Below are 14,508 nucleotides of genomic sequence, written 5' to 3'. Positions count from 1 at the left end.
CTTTTCCTGGGTGTCTTGAGTCGCTCACCCACCTGCCACTGTGTGTGCGTGTGCGTGTGAGTGTGTGTTCCTGAGTCGCCTGGGCCCCTCTTGGCTATAATTCAACCTCTGTGGGTCCCGGGAAGTGAGCATTTGGAGACTTGCTGGGAGCCTGGTGGGGATGGGGCGGCGTTGCTGGGAGGATGAGAGGGAGGCAGGAGTGTGCACCGAGGGCCTGGCACTGCCGCTTCCCTGGGCAGGCGAGTCCCAACACAGGCAGACAGGTGGGGCTGACCTGACAGGTTCCAGAGGCCAGGGGCAATAGGGCGGAGCGTGGCTCTGATTTAGGGTGGCAACAGTTTGGGGGCCCTGCCACACACACAGCGAGCGGGCGGGCAGAAGGCGGTTCTGCTGGTCTCCTCTTCCTGCTGCAGCCAGCCCAGCGTGCGGGCCATGGGCCCTGCCGGCGGGTGAGGCAGCCGCGTGGCAGGCATGTTCAGAGGCCCGGGGCCTGGGGGCCTGGGAGCCCAGGGCATGGCGGGACCCCTGCGGGGCCGGGTGGAGGAGCTGAAGCTGCCGTGGTGGCGGGAGAGCTCACCGCTGGTGCTGCGGCACAGCGAGGCGGCTCGGCTGGCGGCCGACGCCCTCCTGGAGCGGGGTGAGGCTGCCTACCTGCGGGTCATCTCTGAGGAGCGGGAGCTGCCCTTCCTGAGCGCCCTGGATGTGGACTACATGACCAGCCATGTGCGCGGGGGCCCTGAGCTCAGCGAGGCCCAGGGGCAGGAGGCCTCCGGGCCAGACCGCCTCAGCCTGCTCTCTGAAGTCACCTCAGGGACTTACTTCCCCATGGCCTCTGACATAGACCCCCCAGACCTGGACCTGGGCTGGCCCGAGGTGCCACAGGCCACAGGCTTCAGCCCCACCCAGGCTGTGGTCCACTTCCAGAGGGACAAGGCCAAGAACATCAAGGACCTGCTGCGCTTCCTTTTCAGCCAGGCCCGCACGGTAAGGGCCTCATCTCTCCATCACTCACCTCACAGAGGAGGAAACTGAGGTCCAGAGAGGGAAGGGACCAGCCCAAGGTCACACAGCGACTTAGGGGCAGAATGAGGACCAGCACCTCTGGCACCATTAGATTGCAAACTCCTAGAAGGGGGACATCCCATATTTACCTAGGCAACTGCTTGGTACCCAGGAATAGTACGGATGAGCATAGAACAGGGCATGGGTGTCAGGGACTCCACAATCCCCTGAAATGCACACGAAGTGGTGCAGGTTGGAGGGAGGAGTCCTCGCTGCATCTTTACCTTGGAAGATGCTCCACTGCCTTAAATCAGATTCTCAAAAAGTGTTATGATCCCCACACTAAGAACTCCAACCTTGGGGAACATCTGAGTCACCTCCTTCACTTATAGAAGAAGAAACTGAGGCCAGAGAGGGGCTTGGGACTTGCCCAGGGAGGTCCATATGGTGACATAGAGCTCAGGGCTTGGGGAGACAGGGGCTCTCTGACTTGGGTCCTGGGGAGCAGTCCGGCCCTCCTTGCTGGCTCAGGTCCCTAGTTGCCCCCTACCCTCCTGCACCACATCTGCAGCTGGGCCTGAAGCAGGGGAAGGGGCCAGCGTGTGGGCCTCTTTGGCATGGCCTTGAGGGCTGGGCTTTGGAACCAAGGAGGAAGGAGGAGAGGAGGCTGCTGGGCTCAGTGATGGGGAGCGGGAGCTCAGGAGAAAGAGAATTGGGAGGGCAGGTAGGGGTGGTCAGCACCCAGAAAGGCTCTGGCCACACATGAGCACAGCTTCCCTTCTGAAGCCCTGGCCTCCGACTCCAGGGGAATGGACGAGATGATCCCTGGCAGGGTTTGAGGGAGAGTTAGGCTCCTGCTGCAGAGATGGGAAGCCAGGATGCTGGGATCCCACCAGTACTTCCAGAGCCTCCCTGGCAAGCCTGCCTGTGCCCCAGGCAGGGGACGGCCAGGCCTGATTGGCATCAGGAATGGGGTTATTAGTGAGGCTGCTGCTGTCGTCCTCCTCACCCCTGCCTCTTTGATCTTCCTGCCTGTCCTTGTTCCCCCACCCTGGCCAGGCCTGTGCTGTGAACTAGGGCATCCCCCAGTGCCTCGCCTTCTCAGCCCCCATTTAGACCCCTCTATCCTGGGTCAGGAGCCAGGTTCGTGCACTGGGCTGTCATGACTCCTAGTGACCTTGGGAAATGCTGCGTTGCCCTGCAGCCCAATGTTTATAGAGCTCTGTTATGTCTTGAGCATTTTCACATTTAATTCCCCATAACTCGGAGACATGGCTATCATTATCTCCATTTCACAGATGAGGAAGGTGAGGCTTCCAGAGGTGAAGCGACTCACCCAAAGCTGTGTCACCAGGAAGTGATGGAGTCCAGGTTTGAACCCAGTTCTTTCTGACTCCAGAGCTGGAGTGCTATGCTCTGTACCTCCTGCCTCTCGGCCCTGCCTGGGAGAGAAGACTCTCATAGCAGATATATGCCATGGGAAGAAAGGCCAGCTGGGGGCTGGGAGGTGCCAAGAAGGTTTCAGGGGCCTCTTTGAGGCAGCCCTTTATATGGGATGGAGGCACAAGCCCCAGCCCAGCCCTCAACTGAGCAGAAAACTTGGATCCATTTGGCATGGGTGCAAGTAAGGGAGTCTGCAGTGTAAGGGGTCACACCAGACCTCTGTGGCTTCACAGGGAAAGTGAGGCAGGGCTGGGAAAGGGCAGCGAAGACCCCAGTAAGTGGCTTGTAGCTGTGACCCTGGAGAAGGGAGCCTCAGACAGACAGTCCCTGGGTCAGAGCTGGGCTGGAGTTAGTTGGGGGAGTGCCAGGAACTTGCCTGGGAATTGGGGTCTGGGTTCTCCTTCTCACTGCTGTCCCATCTGGGGCTCAGTGCAGAGGGAGCGTTGGACTAGCACAGCTGATCCACAGTCATCTTTGAGAATCTGATGATGGATAAACACTCGGTGCACAGAAGGATGCACACAAATGCTTTCAAACAGCTAGGGGTTCAAGACAGTCAAATCTGGGCTGGGATTTGACTGTAATCCCAGTGCTTTGGGAGGCTGAGGTGGGAGGATCGCTTGAGGCCAGGGGTTCAAGACCAGCTTGTGAGAACCCCATCTCTACAAAAAATTAGAATAAAAAAAAAACTAGCGACTGGGCGTGGTGGCTCACGCCTGTAATCACAGCACTTTGGGAGTCCAAGGCAGGCAGATCACAAGGTCAGGAGTTTGAGACCAGCCTGGCCAACATGGTGAAACTCCATCTCTATTAAAAACACAGATTAGCTGGGCATGGTGGCGGATGCCTGAAATTCCAGCTACTTGAGAGGCTGAGACACGAGAATTGCTTGAACCCAGAAGGCAGAGGTTGCAGTGAGCCGAGATCACGCCACTACACTCCAGCCTGGGCAACAGAGTGAGACTCTGTCTCAAAAAAAAAAAAGAAAAGAAAAGAAAAGAAAATTAGCCAGGCATAGTGGCACATGCCTATAATACCAGCTACTTGGGAGGCTGAGTTGGGAGGAGATTGCTTGAGCCTGGGAGTTCTAGGCAGAAGAGAGCTATGATCACGCCACTGCACTGCAGCCTGGGCAACAGAGTGAGACAGACACTGACTCTTAAAAAAAAAGAAGACAGTCAAATCTGCCTGTGCCCAAGTTAAGAAGCCCTGGGCTAGGTCACTGCTAAGTGCCCTTCCTGTTCACTTGCTCTTGAAGGCTCTGGCCTCCTGATTTTCAGTCCAGTGCTCTTTTCCCAGCGCCCAGTTTCCTGCCCCAGGTTTGGCTGGATGTGGGGAGTGCCCTGGGCAGCACTGAGCTTTCGTGTGCCTCCCCCCACCCAGGTGGTGGCTGTGGTGATGGACATATTCACTGACATGGAGCTTCTGTGTGACCTCATGGAGGCCTCAAGCCGGCGTGGTGTCCCTGTGTACCTGCTCCTTGCCCAGGAGCACCTGAGGCACTTCCTGGAGATGTGCTACAAGATGGACCTCAATGGGGAACACCTGCCGGTCAGTGAGGACCAGGGGCAGTAACCAGGGGTGTGGGCGGGGAGTCAGGGAGGGCAGGGGAGCCAGTGGGTGGCCAGTCAGCACTGGGGGGCAATGGGAGTGGGGGGTGGGTTCCCTTAGCTGTCTGGGGTTAGAGACCCCATGGGCAGAGACATGGCTTGAGCCTCACTCTCTCAAGGTCACCCCCAACCTACTTCCACCTAGAACATGCGTGTGCGGAGCACGTGTGGGGACATATACTGCAGCAAGGCTGGCCGCCGCTTCACGGGGCAGGCCCTGGAGAAGTTCGTCCTCATCGACTGTGAGCAAGTGGTGGCGGGCAGTTACAGGTGAGCAGGCGCGAGGAGGCAAGGGGGGCCTGGGGCTGCACAACTGGCTGGCAGCTCTGAGCTTCCCTCCACTCATCCATTCCTTCGGACACGGACTGAGTACCTGCCATGTGCCAGGCATCATGCCAGGCTCAGGGGAGGGTGTCGAGGGCATCGGCCCTGGAGGAGCTCACTCTAGGGGAATGATTACTTTAATACCCTTGGCATAGAAAATGACTATGCCCATTGGAACTGGAGTGACTTCAGGGAACCTCCCCCAAGTCCATTTGACAGATGGGGAAGTTGGGGCCCTGAGGGCAGCCGTGTGCCCAGGCCCACTAAGCAGGGCTAGGGCAAGCACAGACTCTGGAGTTGGAGCTCTGCCCCTCGCTGTGAGCCCTCATGGTGGTGGGGTTTGGGTCTAGCGTGCTGGACCAGGTATGCACCCCTGGCTGTGACTCCTGCCGACCCCCAGGGTCCTGCACTTTGCCTCCTGACCCCCCTGTCCCTCTGCCCCCAGCTTCACCTGGCTTTGCAGCCAGGCCCACACTAGCATGGTGCTGCAGCTGAGGGGCCGCATCGTGGAAGACTTTGACCGGGAGTTCCGCTGTCTGTACGCTGAGTCGCAGCCTGTGGAGGGCTTCTGTGGCGGTGAGGACCCGCTGTCTCCCCGGGCACTGCGTCCTCCCCCTGTGGCCCTAGCCTTCAGGCCTGGCGTCCCAAGCCCCACGTCGTCCCCGCCCTCCAGCACCAGCCTCAGCAGCATCAAGCAGTCACCGCTTATGGGTCACTCCTCCTACCTCGCTCTACCAGGAGGTGGTGATTGCACTGACACGGGTGTGGTGTCCTCGTCCCTGGGTCCTGCCCGCCGTGAGGCCAGTGGCCAGCCCTCCCTACATCGCCAACTGTCAGACCCTAACCACGGCTCCCCTCCTGGGCTCTATAGGGCCAACCTCGGCAAGCTAGGGGCATACCCATGGTCCCAGTCCTCCCCTGCCCTCAACCATAACAGTACCAGCCCCTTAACCTTGGCAGTGGGGTCACCTCTGCTTCCTCACTCCCGGCCCCTCCTCCAGTTCCATCGGGGTGCCCCAGCTCTGTCCCGGTTCCCAGAGAATGGGCTCCCAGGAAGCCAAGAGCCCAGCCCCCTGCGGGGTCGATGGGTACCTGGCACAGCCCTGGAGACAGTGGAGGAGAAGGAGAAGAAGGCATCTCCAAGTCAGAGCCGTGGCCAGCTGGATCTCCTTGTCCCCTTCCCCAGAGCCCGAGAAGTGGGAGACCCTGACTCTGGGGTTACCCCCAACTCAGGCCCCCTTCGGCCTGGCGAGCAGGCCCCAGAGGACAGGAGGTTGTCCCCAAGCCAGGCCGACAGCCAGCTGGATCTCCTGTCCCGAGCCCTGGGTACTAGGGGTGCCCCTGAGTTGGGTTCCCTCAGACCTGGTGATCGGGCCCTGGAGGACAGGAGGCTGTCCCTAAACCAAAGCCATGGCCAATCAGACCTCCTGATGCAGTACCCCAAGGCCCAGGGCTCCAGAGTGCCCCTTGAAACCAACTCCTCAGCCAGACATGCCAGACAGGCACCAGATGAGCGGCAGCAGACCCTGGGGCACAGCCAGCTGGACCTCATCACAAAGTTCGGCCCATTCCGTGGTGAGGGGCCTGGGCCCAGTGGTCTCCCAATATCAAGCCCTGCTCGCACGGCTGGAGCTGGGTCTGGGGATGAGAAACGGCTAACCCTGGGCCACAGCAAGCTGGACCTCATCACCAAGTATCATCAGTTGCACGGGGCCAGGCAGGGAACTGAGCCTGGGGGTCCCAAGGGTGGCCATCTCAATGGTGGTAACAGTGACCTGGTCAGGGATGTGAAACGGCTGACCCTGGGTCACAGCAAACTGGACCTCATCACTAAGTACAACAAGTCCAAGTTCAAGCAGCTCCGAAGCCGCTTTGAGTCCTAGCCAAAGGACTGGCGTGGGGGGTACACTGGCAAGGGCAGGCCCCTCCTCTGTCCACCGAGACTCTGGACTTGCTCAGGTCCCAGATTGGGGAAGGGAGGTGTCTAGAAACCCAGGTCAGACACACTCTCTGGGCTCAAGATTCTTGTGTATACACACACACACACACACCCCAACCAGTATCTTCTTGAATCTAGGCTGTGTTTTCAGCCCTGTGCTGGGCCTGTAGAGCTGACAGGTGGGTCACACTCAGACCTGGGGACAGAGGTGAAATGCACAAGCTGCTGGAGAAGGGGTCAGAGGCATATCAAGTGAAAGGTTAACCAGTTACAGAGGGTGTTAGAAAACAAAGGGCAGAGAGTCCTGGAGAAGGTGGAGTAGTCAGAAAACTTTCTTAGAGGAGATGGAGGTGGCCTTTGAGCCAGGCCCTGAAGGATGGGGAGGTTTTGGACAGAGGGAGGAGAGAGTTAGAAAAATTTTTGGTAGAGGGAATCAGGTGAAGAGATGCCCTAAAGAGGACTGAGTGGGTCTGAGGTGAACGAGTATGTGGATACCCGGAAACACACACACAGATCATCATCATTGTCGTCGTCATCATCTTGCTGAGTCATCATCATCATCATCATCATCATCATCATCATTGTCGTCGTCATCATCTTGCTGAGTGTCTCTTGAAGTACAGGCTGTGACAGGTTGTGGGCCATTTTCCTGAACTCACCACTTACCCGGGACAGTAAACATGATACACATCAATAAAGGCAGACTTTATTGTGACTCACAGCGCCTGGTGTATCCTGAACTTTGAGGAGTTATGGGAGGGACACGTTGGAGGAATGGGAAGGGCACCATTCAGGCCAATTATGGGGAACCCCCTGGAGGAGGGTGAATGCCGAAGGAGGAATTGGGGGAGTCCAGGGGCTCCAAGTTACCACTGTGACATTTTGAGAGAACCCGGGGCTTTTGCAGATTCTACAAAATGTGGGCCAAGTTCATCCTGTCCAAGTGTGCAGCAGGGCCCTTGGCCCCCATCACTATCCTGGGGACAGAAGTTGGCTGCTGAGTGAGTGATAGAGGCCGTGCGAGAGGCACATCGTGGAAGCCAACCAGCACCCACATCCTTGCCCACCCTGGACCCCTTTCCAGCCTTTTCCTGAGCCCCTGCTTCCTCAGTCCTCCCCTCTGTCCAGCACCTGCAGCCTGGCTGCCTTTCCCTCTCTGGCTGCGCTCTTTCTCCAGCCTCGGTCTGGCCGCACTTCTGCCTCCTGGAACTCTCTCCATGGGTAGCCTCTTCTAGTCCACTCGTCTTCAGTCCCTCATCTCATTCGTCAGCACTCCACTCCCCTGCTGGGCTCCAGACATGGACTTCTGTCCCTCAAGGCACAGCTGGACTCATCCCTTTCCCCAAACCTGCCCTTCCTCCGGCTTCATTTCGATCAATACCTCCATCATCAACCCTTCCGCGAGACACTCCTGGCCCCTCCTCTCCCTCATGCCTCACATCCGACCAGCCGGAGGTCTAGGTCGATGACAGCTCCTAAAAAGCTGCTGAATGAATAATGAATGAATGAACGCGAGCAGGCTAGGGGTGGGGCCAGGCGGGGTCGCGCCCAGACCGCTCGCGACCATAGAGTCCGCCGGAGGCCGGAGGTAGAGGGGCTGGATGCGCAGCGGGGAGCGCCGGGCTCTCCCGGAAGTCTCCCTGGACGGAAGTGGAAACGGAAACCTTTTTAGGGAGTCCAAGGTACCGTCGCCGCGTGCGGAGCTTGTTACTGGTTACTTGGTGAGCTGGTGTGAGGGGAACCTGGGAGGGTCAGCTCCGGTCCTGGGTCGGGAGGGGTGGGGGCCAGAGGATTCAGGGCCGGAGGTTCTGGTGGGGGCCCAGTGGGCGGGACCCGAGGACGGAGGGGCCGGGAGGCCGAGAGGGGCGGGGTCGCGGCGGGGCCTGAGGGGCGGAGGCCGGGATACTTGGGAAAAGATCCGCCGGCCTTGAACTCCCGGCCCCGCCGCCCCTAGGCCTCATGGCGGTCCGAGCGTCGTTCGAGAACAACTGTGAGATCGGCTGCTTTGCTAAGCTCACCAACACCTACTGTCTGGTGGCGATCGGAGGCTCAGAGAACTTCTACAGGTGCGGCGGGAGCCCCGGGGCTTACGGTGGCGGGGAGGCGTGCGCAGGAGTCAAGAGCTCCGGCAGTGGGAGGGTGCCGGCCCCTCTGCCCCGCCACCACCGAGTCCATGTCCCTACAGTGTGTTCGAGGGCGAGCTCTCCGATACCATCCCCGTGGTCCACGCGTCTATCGCCGGCTGCCGCATCATCGGGCGCATGTGTGTGGGTAAGGCAGGTGGAGGACGCCGAGGGAGGGAGTGGTCTCCAAGCACCATTAATTACACCCCCGGAGGGAACCTGGAGTGACCAGGGTATCATCTATTATCTCTGGGCACTATAGAATCTCTCAGGCCAAGCGTCAGGAGATCGGGGGCAACCTCTAGCAAAGGCTGCTGGATAATAGCAATAACAAATAATGTAAAGTGCTTTCACTCCTGTTCTCATTCCTTCTTCACAAAGACACTAGAAGGTAAGAGTTACTGGCCTAACTTGACTGATGAGGAAGTTGAGACTTGACCTAAGTGACTCACTAAGTTCCACACCTAGTTCCTAGTGTTGGAGAAGGATTTTTATCTTTTTTTTTTTTTTTTTTCTTTTGAGGCCAGATTTTTGCTCTTTCGCCCAGGCTGGAGTGCAGTGGCAAGATCACAGCTGTCTGCATCCTCAGCTTCTTAGGCTCAAGTGATCCTCCCACCTCAGCCTACCAGGTAGCTAGGGCCACAGGCACGTGCCACCACACCTGGCTAATTTTTACATTTTTGGTAGAGACGCGGCCTCCCTGTGTTGCCCAGCCTGGCCTTGATCTCCTGGTCTCAAGTGATCTTCTTACCTTGGTCTCTTAAAGTGTTGGGATTATAGGCGAGAGCCACTATACCCAGCCGAGGATTTGTATCTCATCTCTCCTTGCCACTGACTGGGCAAGGTGCTTTCTCTTTCTAAGCATCCGTTTCTGTCTCTGTAAAGATTAGCTAAGATATGCGGTCATCCTGCTCAGTTATGTTGGAATCTTAAATTCCCTTTACCACATCTCTACCCTACCTTACTACCTGTCAGCACTGTTAATTCTGGTTGTTGGTCCTTTCCTTTTTATTATTATTATTATTATTTTTTCAGATGGAGTTTTCGCTCTTGTTGCCCAGGCTGGAGTGCAATGGCACGATCTTGGCTCACTGCAACACTCCCTTCAAGTGATTCTCCTGCCTCAGCCTCCCAAGTAGCTGGGATTACAGGCACATCCCGCCACACCCGGCTAATTTTTTTGTGTTTTTAGTAGAGATGGAGTTTCACCATGTTGGCCAGGCTGGTCTTGAACTCCTGACCTCAGGTGATCCTCCCAACTCGGCCTCCCAAAGTGCTGGGATTACAGGCGTGAGCCACTGCGCCCGGCCAGTCCTTTCATTAAGCTGGATCTGTCTTCCATTACTGCTGCCCATTGTTTCTTAGTTCTGCTCATTGAGGTCACTTTTAGAAGTCTGTTTATTTTATTTTTTTACTTTTACTTTAATTTTTAAAAATCTTAAGCCTGCTTGGGAGGTCGAGGCAGGTGGATCACCTGAGGTCAGCAGTTCGAGACTAACCTGACCAACATGGAGAAACCCCGTCTCTACTAAAAATACAGAAATTAGCCGGGCGTGGTGGCGCATACCTATAATCCCAGCTACTTGGGAGGCTGAGGCGGGAGAATTGCTTGAACCCTGGAGGTGGAGCTCACCCTGCGGTGAGCTGAGATTGTGCCATTGCATTTCAGCCTGGGCAATAAGAGTGAAACTGTGTCTCAAAAAAAAAAACAAAAAACAACAACAACAAAAACTTAAGCCTAGTGACCTCAAAGTATTTTCCTATTTTTTCCTATTCAGTTAAAATACTCTGATCTCTAACCATGCCCTTAGGACTTGAAGCAAGTTCTGACAAGGGAGATTTTAGCTTAGTCCTTGTGTATTTTATGATGGGAGTGACCTGGAATTCAGAAATTGATTGGCGTGTATTTGTAGATTGTTCATTCTTGTTGCTGTATGGTGTGTTTTGTGTAAGTATATCACAACGTATTCATCCATTCCATCGACAGTGCATTTGGGCAGTTTTCACTTTGGTCTGTTAGGAATAGTGCTGCTGGCCAGGCGTGGTGCCTCACGCCTGTAATCCCAGCACTTTGGGAGGCCGAGGCGGGCGGATCACAAGGTCGGGAGATCGAGACCATCCTGGTTAACACGGTGAAACCCCGTGTCTACTAAAAATACAAAAAAATTAGCCAGGTGTGGTGGCGGGTGCCTGTAGTCCCAGCTACTTGGGAGGTTGAGGCAGGAGAATGGTGTGAACCGGGGAGGCAGAACTTGCAGTGAGCCGAGATCGTGCCACTGCACTCCAGCCTGGGCAACAGAGCAAGACTCCGTCTCAAAAAAAAAAAAAAAAGTAATAGTGCTGCTATTTTTTTTAGTGAACACATGTACATATTTCTACTGGGTATATAATACCTAAGAGTGGCATGGCAGAGTCACAGGTTATGTGACTATTTAGTAGTAGTTGCAGATGATGCCAGATAATTATCTAAAGTGATTGACCAACTTACACTCCTGTCTCAGTATGAGAGTTCAGTTGCTCCATATATCTTTGCCAACACTTGGAATTGATGACTTGTAAAAATTTTAGTCATTCTGGCTGGGGGCGGTGGCTCACACCTGTAATCGTAGCACTTTGGGAGGTCGAGGTGGGCGGATCACCTGAGGTTAGGAGTTCGAGACCAGCCTGGCCAACATAGTGAAACCCCATCTCTACAAAATCACAAAAAATTAGCCAGGTGTGGTGGCACGCACTTGTAATTCCAGCTACTCAGGAGGCCAAAGCAGGAGAATCACCTGAACCCAGGATGCGGAAGTTGCAGTGAGCTGAGATCGCACCACTGCACTCCAGCCTGGGTGACAGAGTGAGACTCTGCCTTAAAAAATAATAATCTAGCCATTCTGCTATGTGTGTAGTGTTAGTTCAGTTTTTTTGTTTTTTTGTTTTTTTTTGAGACGGAGTTTCGCTCTGTTGCCCAGGTTGGAGTGCAGTGGCGCGATCTCGGCTCACTGCAAGCTCCGCCTCCCGGGTTCACGCCATTCTCCTGCCTCAGCCTCCCGAGTAGCTGGGACTACAGGCGCCCGCCACCACGCCCGGCTAATTTTTTGTATTTTTAGTAGAGACGGGGTTTCACCGTGTTAGCCAGGATGATCTCGATCTCAGTCTCCTGACCTTGTGATCTGCCCACCTTGGCCTCCCAAAGTGCTGCGATTACAGGCGTGAGCCACCACGCCCGGCAGCTCAGTTTTTAAGTAGCAAAATATACAACTAATGCCAAGAGTTCAGCTTCCCTCCCAGTTGGTGATGGTGAAGTAGGCAGGATTTATTGGGATTCCTGGGTGGTCTCTGGCCTGCCCTGGGTGTTTTCCAGATCAGTGGGTTGGAGGGCTGGGCTCTGGGCCTAAAGCTTTCCTGGGAAAGCTGATTGGGCTGGGCTGGGTGGTATCCTCAGCCCCTAGGGCTCAGCAGGCATCTTGTGTATTCACCCTCTAATTTGGGTTTCTCCAGGGAACAGGCACGGTCTCCTGGTACCCAACAATACCACCGACCAGGAGCTGCAACACATTCGCAACAGCCTGCCAGACACAGTGCAGATTAGGCGGGTGGAGGAGCGGCTCTCAGCCTTGGGCAATGTCACCACCTGCAATGACTACGTGGCCTTGGTCCACCCAGACTTGGACAGGGTGAGGCAGCCCAACTTGACCCAAGAGTCACAGGGCCATCCTAGTCAGTGGTTAGCCACTGTTCTTTTCCAACAGGCAGGAATTAGGGGTCTCTCCTGTGGTTTTTCTATATGGGCTCTTGAGTTTCAGGTACTCATTGGAATAGTGATAACAGAGGCCTTATCAAGTGTCAGAAAGAAGCTGGGGAGGGTATGAATCCTTCATGATTGGGGAGATTGAACCATCCAGTCCTGCATCCTGGGCCAGGATAGGTGATTGACTGTTGAACTTTTGACTGTGGGTGAGAGGGGAAAGAAGTGATATTGAGACCAGCCTCCAGCTGTTCAGGGCATGCATGAATATTAGGGGCTTCACAGCTTCCCTTGACTCTGCTCTAAGCTGTACTTCCTCCTTTCTCTGGGTGAGGCTTTCATATGAGGTACATAGGAGAAATGAGGGGCTCAGGGAGCCAAGGCCTGGATGCTTCTGGGCATGGAGAACCTTGGTTCTGGGGCTGTAAGTTCTGAGCCCTGAACACAATATCTTTGATTGATAGGAGACAGAAGAAATTCTGGCAGATGTGCTCAAGGTGGAAGTCTTCAGACAGACAGTGGCCGACCAGGTGCTAGTAGGAAGCTACTGTGTCTTCAGCAATCAGGGAGGGCTGGTGCATCCCAAGACTTCAATTGAAGACCAGGATGAGCTGTCCTCTCTTCTTCAAGTCCCCCTTGTGGTAAGCATTCCTGTCCTCTGAACCCCGTCTCCCGAGGCAGATCCTTTCGCCTAGTGTTTGGGAGTCTGGGTCATTACCTGCCACAGTTTGGGACTGGGGCTGCAGGTCAGGGAGGAGCAGGGTTTGGGGAGAGTCTTCATTGAGGAGGGAGAGAATTTGGTGCCGTGACTCACATTGAGCCCATCCCTTGGCAGGCGGGGACTGTGAACCGAGGCAGTGAGGTGATTGCCGCTGGGATGGTGGTGAATGACTGGTGTGCCTTCTGTGGCCTGGACACAACCAGCACAGAGCTGTCAGTGGTGGAGAGTGTCTTCAAGCTGAATGAAGCCCAGCCTAGCACCATTGCCACCAGCATGCGGGATTCCCTCATTGACAGGTACCTGGGGCCTCTCCTTTCTTCTGCTCAGGGTTGGGGGTTAACTTGCATTTTGAGAGTATGGGGGAAAGATGTCATCTAGAATGGGAGCCTACCAGCTTGTTCTGGTAGCTTCTCGAGTGTGAGAGCATATCTGCACACTGCTGAGCAGATAAGAGCCAGGATATTCAAAAAATATTTCTTGAGCATCTGCTAATCCTCATCTTTGTGGTTTTTCAGGGCTAGGATACTAGAGCAGTAGCTGCTTGAGCAGCTTGTCAGAGCTGGTCCGGGGGTGAGGGCTGAGGCAGGCACCTTGAGAGTGAGGTGGGCTCTGTGAAACAGCTACTGACCGTGCGCTTTCCTTTCTCTTCAGCCTCACCTGAGTCACCTTCCAAGTTGTTCCATGGGCTCCTGGCTCTGGACTGTGGCCAACCTTCTCCACATTCCGCCCAATCTGTACCGGATGCTGGCAAGGAGGTGGCAGAGAGCTCACTGGGACTGAGGGGCTGGGCACCCAACCCTTTTCCACCTGTGCTTATCGCCTGGATCTATCATTACTGCAAAAACCTGCTCTGTTGTGCTGGCTGGCAGGCCCTGTGGCTGCTGGCTGAGGGTTCTGCTGTCCTGTGCCACCCCATTAAAGTGCAGTTCCCTCCGGGCCATTCTGAATGTGATGTTTGGGGCCCTCAGCCTGTGTACAATCCCTGCACTCTCCAGTTGTTCCAGCATTCTGGGAAGATAGGGTGGGATGAACACAACACACACGCAACCCAGTTCACCACCTCCACACACGCCATTCCCTTCTCCTCTACCATCAGGATGTGAGGCTTCATCCTGGGGCAAGAAACACTCTCCACTACAGTTGTCCTTTTTTCTTTTTTCTTTTTGAGGCAGTGTACTCCCTCTGTCACCCAGGCTGGAGTGTTGTGATGCAAGGATGGCTCACTGTAGCCTCGACCTGTTGGGCTCAAGCGATCCTCTCGCCTCGTTTATTTTTTTGTAGAAACGAAGTCTCACTATGTTGCCCAGGCTGGTTTATACTCCTGAACTCAAGCGACTCACCGCCTCGGCCTCCCAAAGTGTTGGGATTACAGGCGTGAGCCACGGCGCCCGGTCTAGTTCTCACAGTTTTCACCCGACTTCTGCGCCGGTCTTCTCTGGCCTTGAAAGGCAGAGAGTCCGTTCCGATTTTCCCCTGAGCTGGGCAAGGCCCCTGTGAGAGCTCTGGGGCATCTGGCTTCGGGGCATTCTTTGAGTAAGGTGGATGGAGGTTGCAGGTCCTTGTCTGGGTGGGCGTGGGGCGGGGCAGCGGGTTCCCAGCGTCCTCCTGGCCTG

The 14,508-nt window shown here is 55.6% G+C and overlaps 2 protein-coding genes across 5 annotated transcripts; both read left to right on the top strand.

The window, feature by feature from the left end:
* The first annotated feature begins 350 nt into the window (after positions 1–350).
* Positions 351–6,871, top strand: FAM83C (family with sequence similarity 83 member C). Its single transcript, XM_004062052.5, has 4 exons — positions 351–984; positions 3,829–3,996; positions 4,201–4,325; positions 4,825–6,871. Exons 1-4 carry the CDS (start codon positions 472–474, stop codon positions 6,260–6,262), a joined length of 2,244 nt encoding a protein of 747 aa, XP_004062100.4. The 5' UTR covers positions 351–471; the 3' UTR covers positions 6,263–6,871.
* A 1,022-nt stretch (positions 6,872–7,893) lies between these two features.
* EIF6 (eukaryotic translation initiation factor 6) lies at positions 7,894–13,831 on the top strand. Of its 4 annotated transcripts, none has more exons than XM_063702153.1 (7): positions 7,912–8,039; positions 8,273–8,384; positions 8,504–8,589; positions 11,928–12,103; positions 12,639–12,815; positions 13,010–13,191; positions 13,547–13,831. In XM_063702153.1, exons 2-7 carry the CDS (start codon positions 8,278–8,280, stop codon positions 13,554–13,556), a joined length of 738 nt encoding a protein of 245 aa, XP_063558223.1. In that variant the 5' UTR covers positions 7,912–8,039; positions 8,273–8,277; the 3' UTR covers positions 13,557–13,831. The 4 variants fall into 4 exon arrangements, with proteins under 4 accessions (XP_055229362.1, XP_063558223.1, XP_055229361.1 ...); XM_055373386.2 differs by lacking the exon at positions 7,912–8,039 and adding an exon at positions 8,044–8,068; XM_055373387.2 differs by lacking the exon at positions 11,928–12,103 and having other exon boundaries at positions 7,894–8,039.
* The last annotated feature ends 677 nt before the right edge of the window (positions 13,832–14,508 follow it).

Source organism: Gorilla gorilla, chromosome 21, assembly GCF_029281585.2.
Source record: "Gorilla gorilla gorilla isolate KB3781 chromosome 21, NHGRI_mGorGor1-v2.1_pri, whole genome shotgun sequence".
NCBI classification, from domain to species: domain Eukaryota; kingdom Metazoa; phylum Chordata; class Mammalia; order Primates; family Hominidae; genus Gorilla; species Gorilla gorilla.
This window is presented reverse-complemented; position numbering and strand designations above follow the sequence as displayed.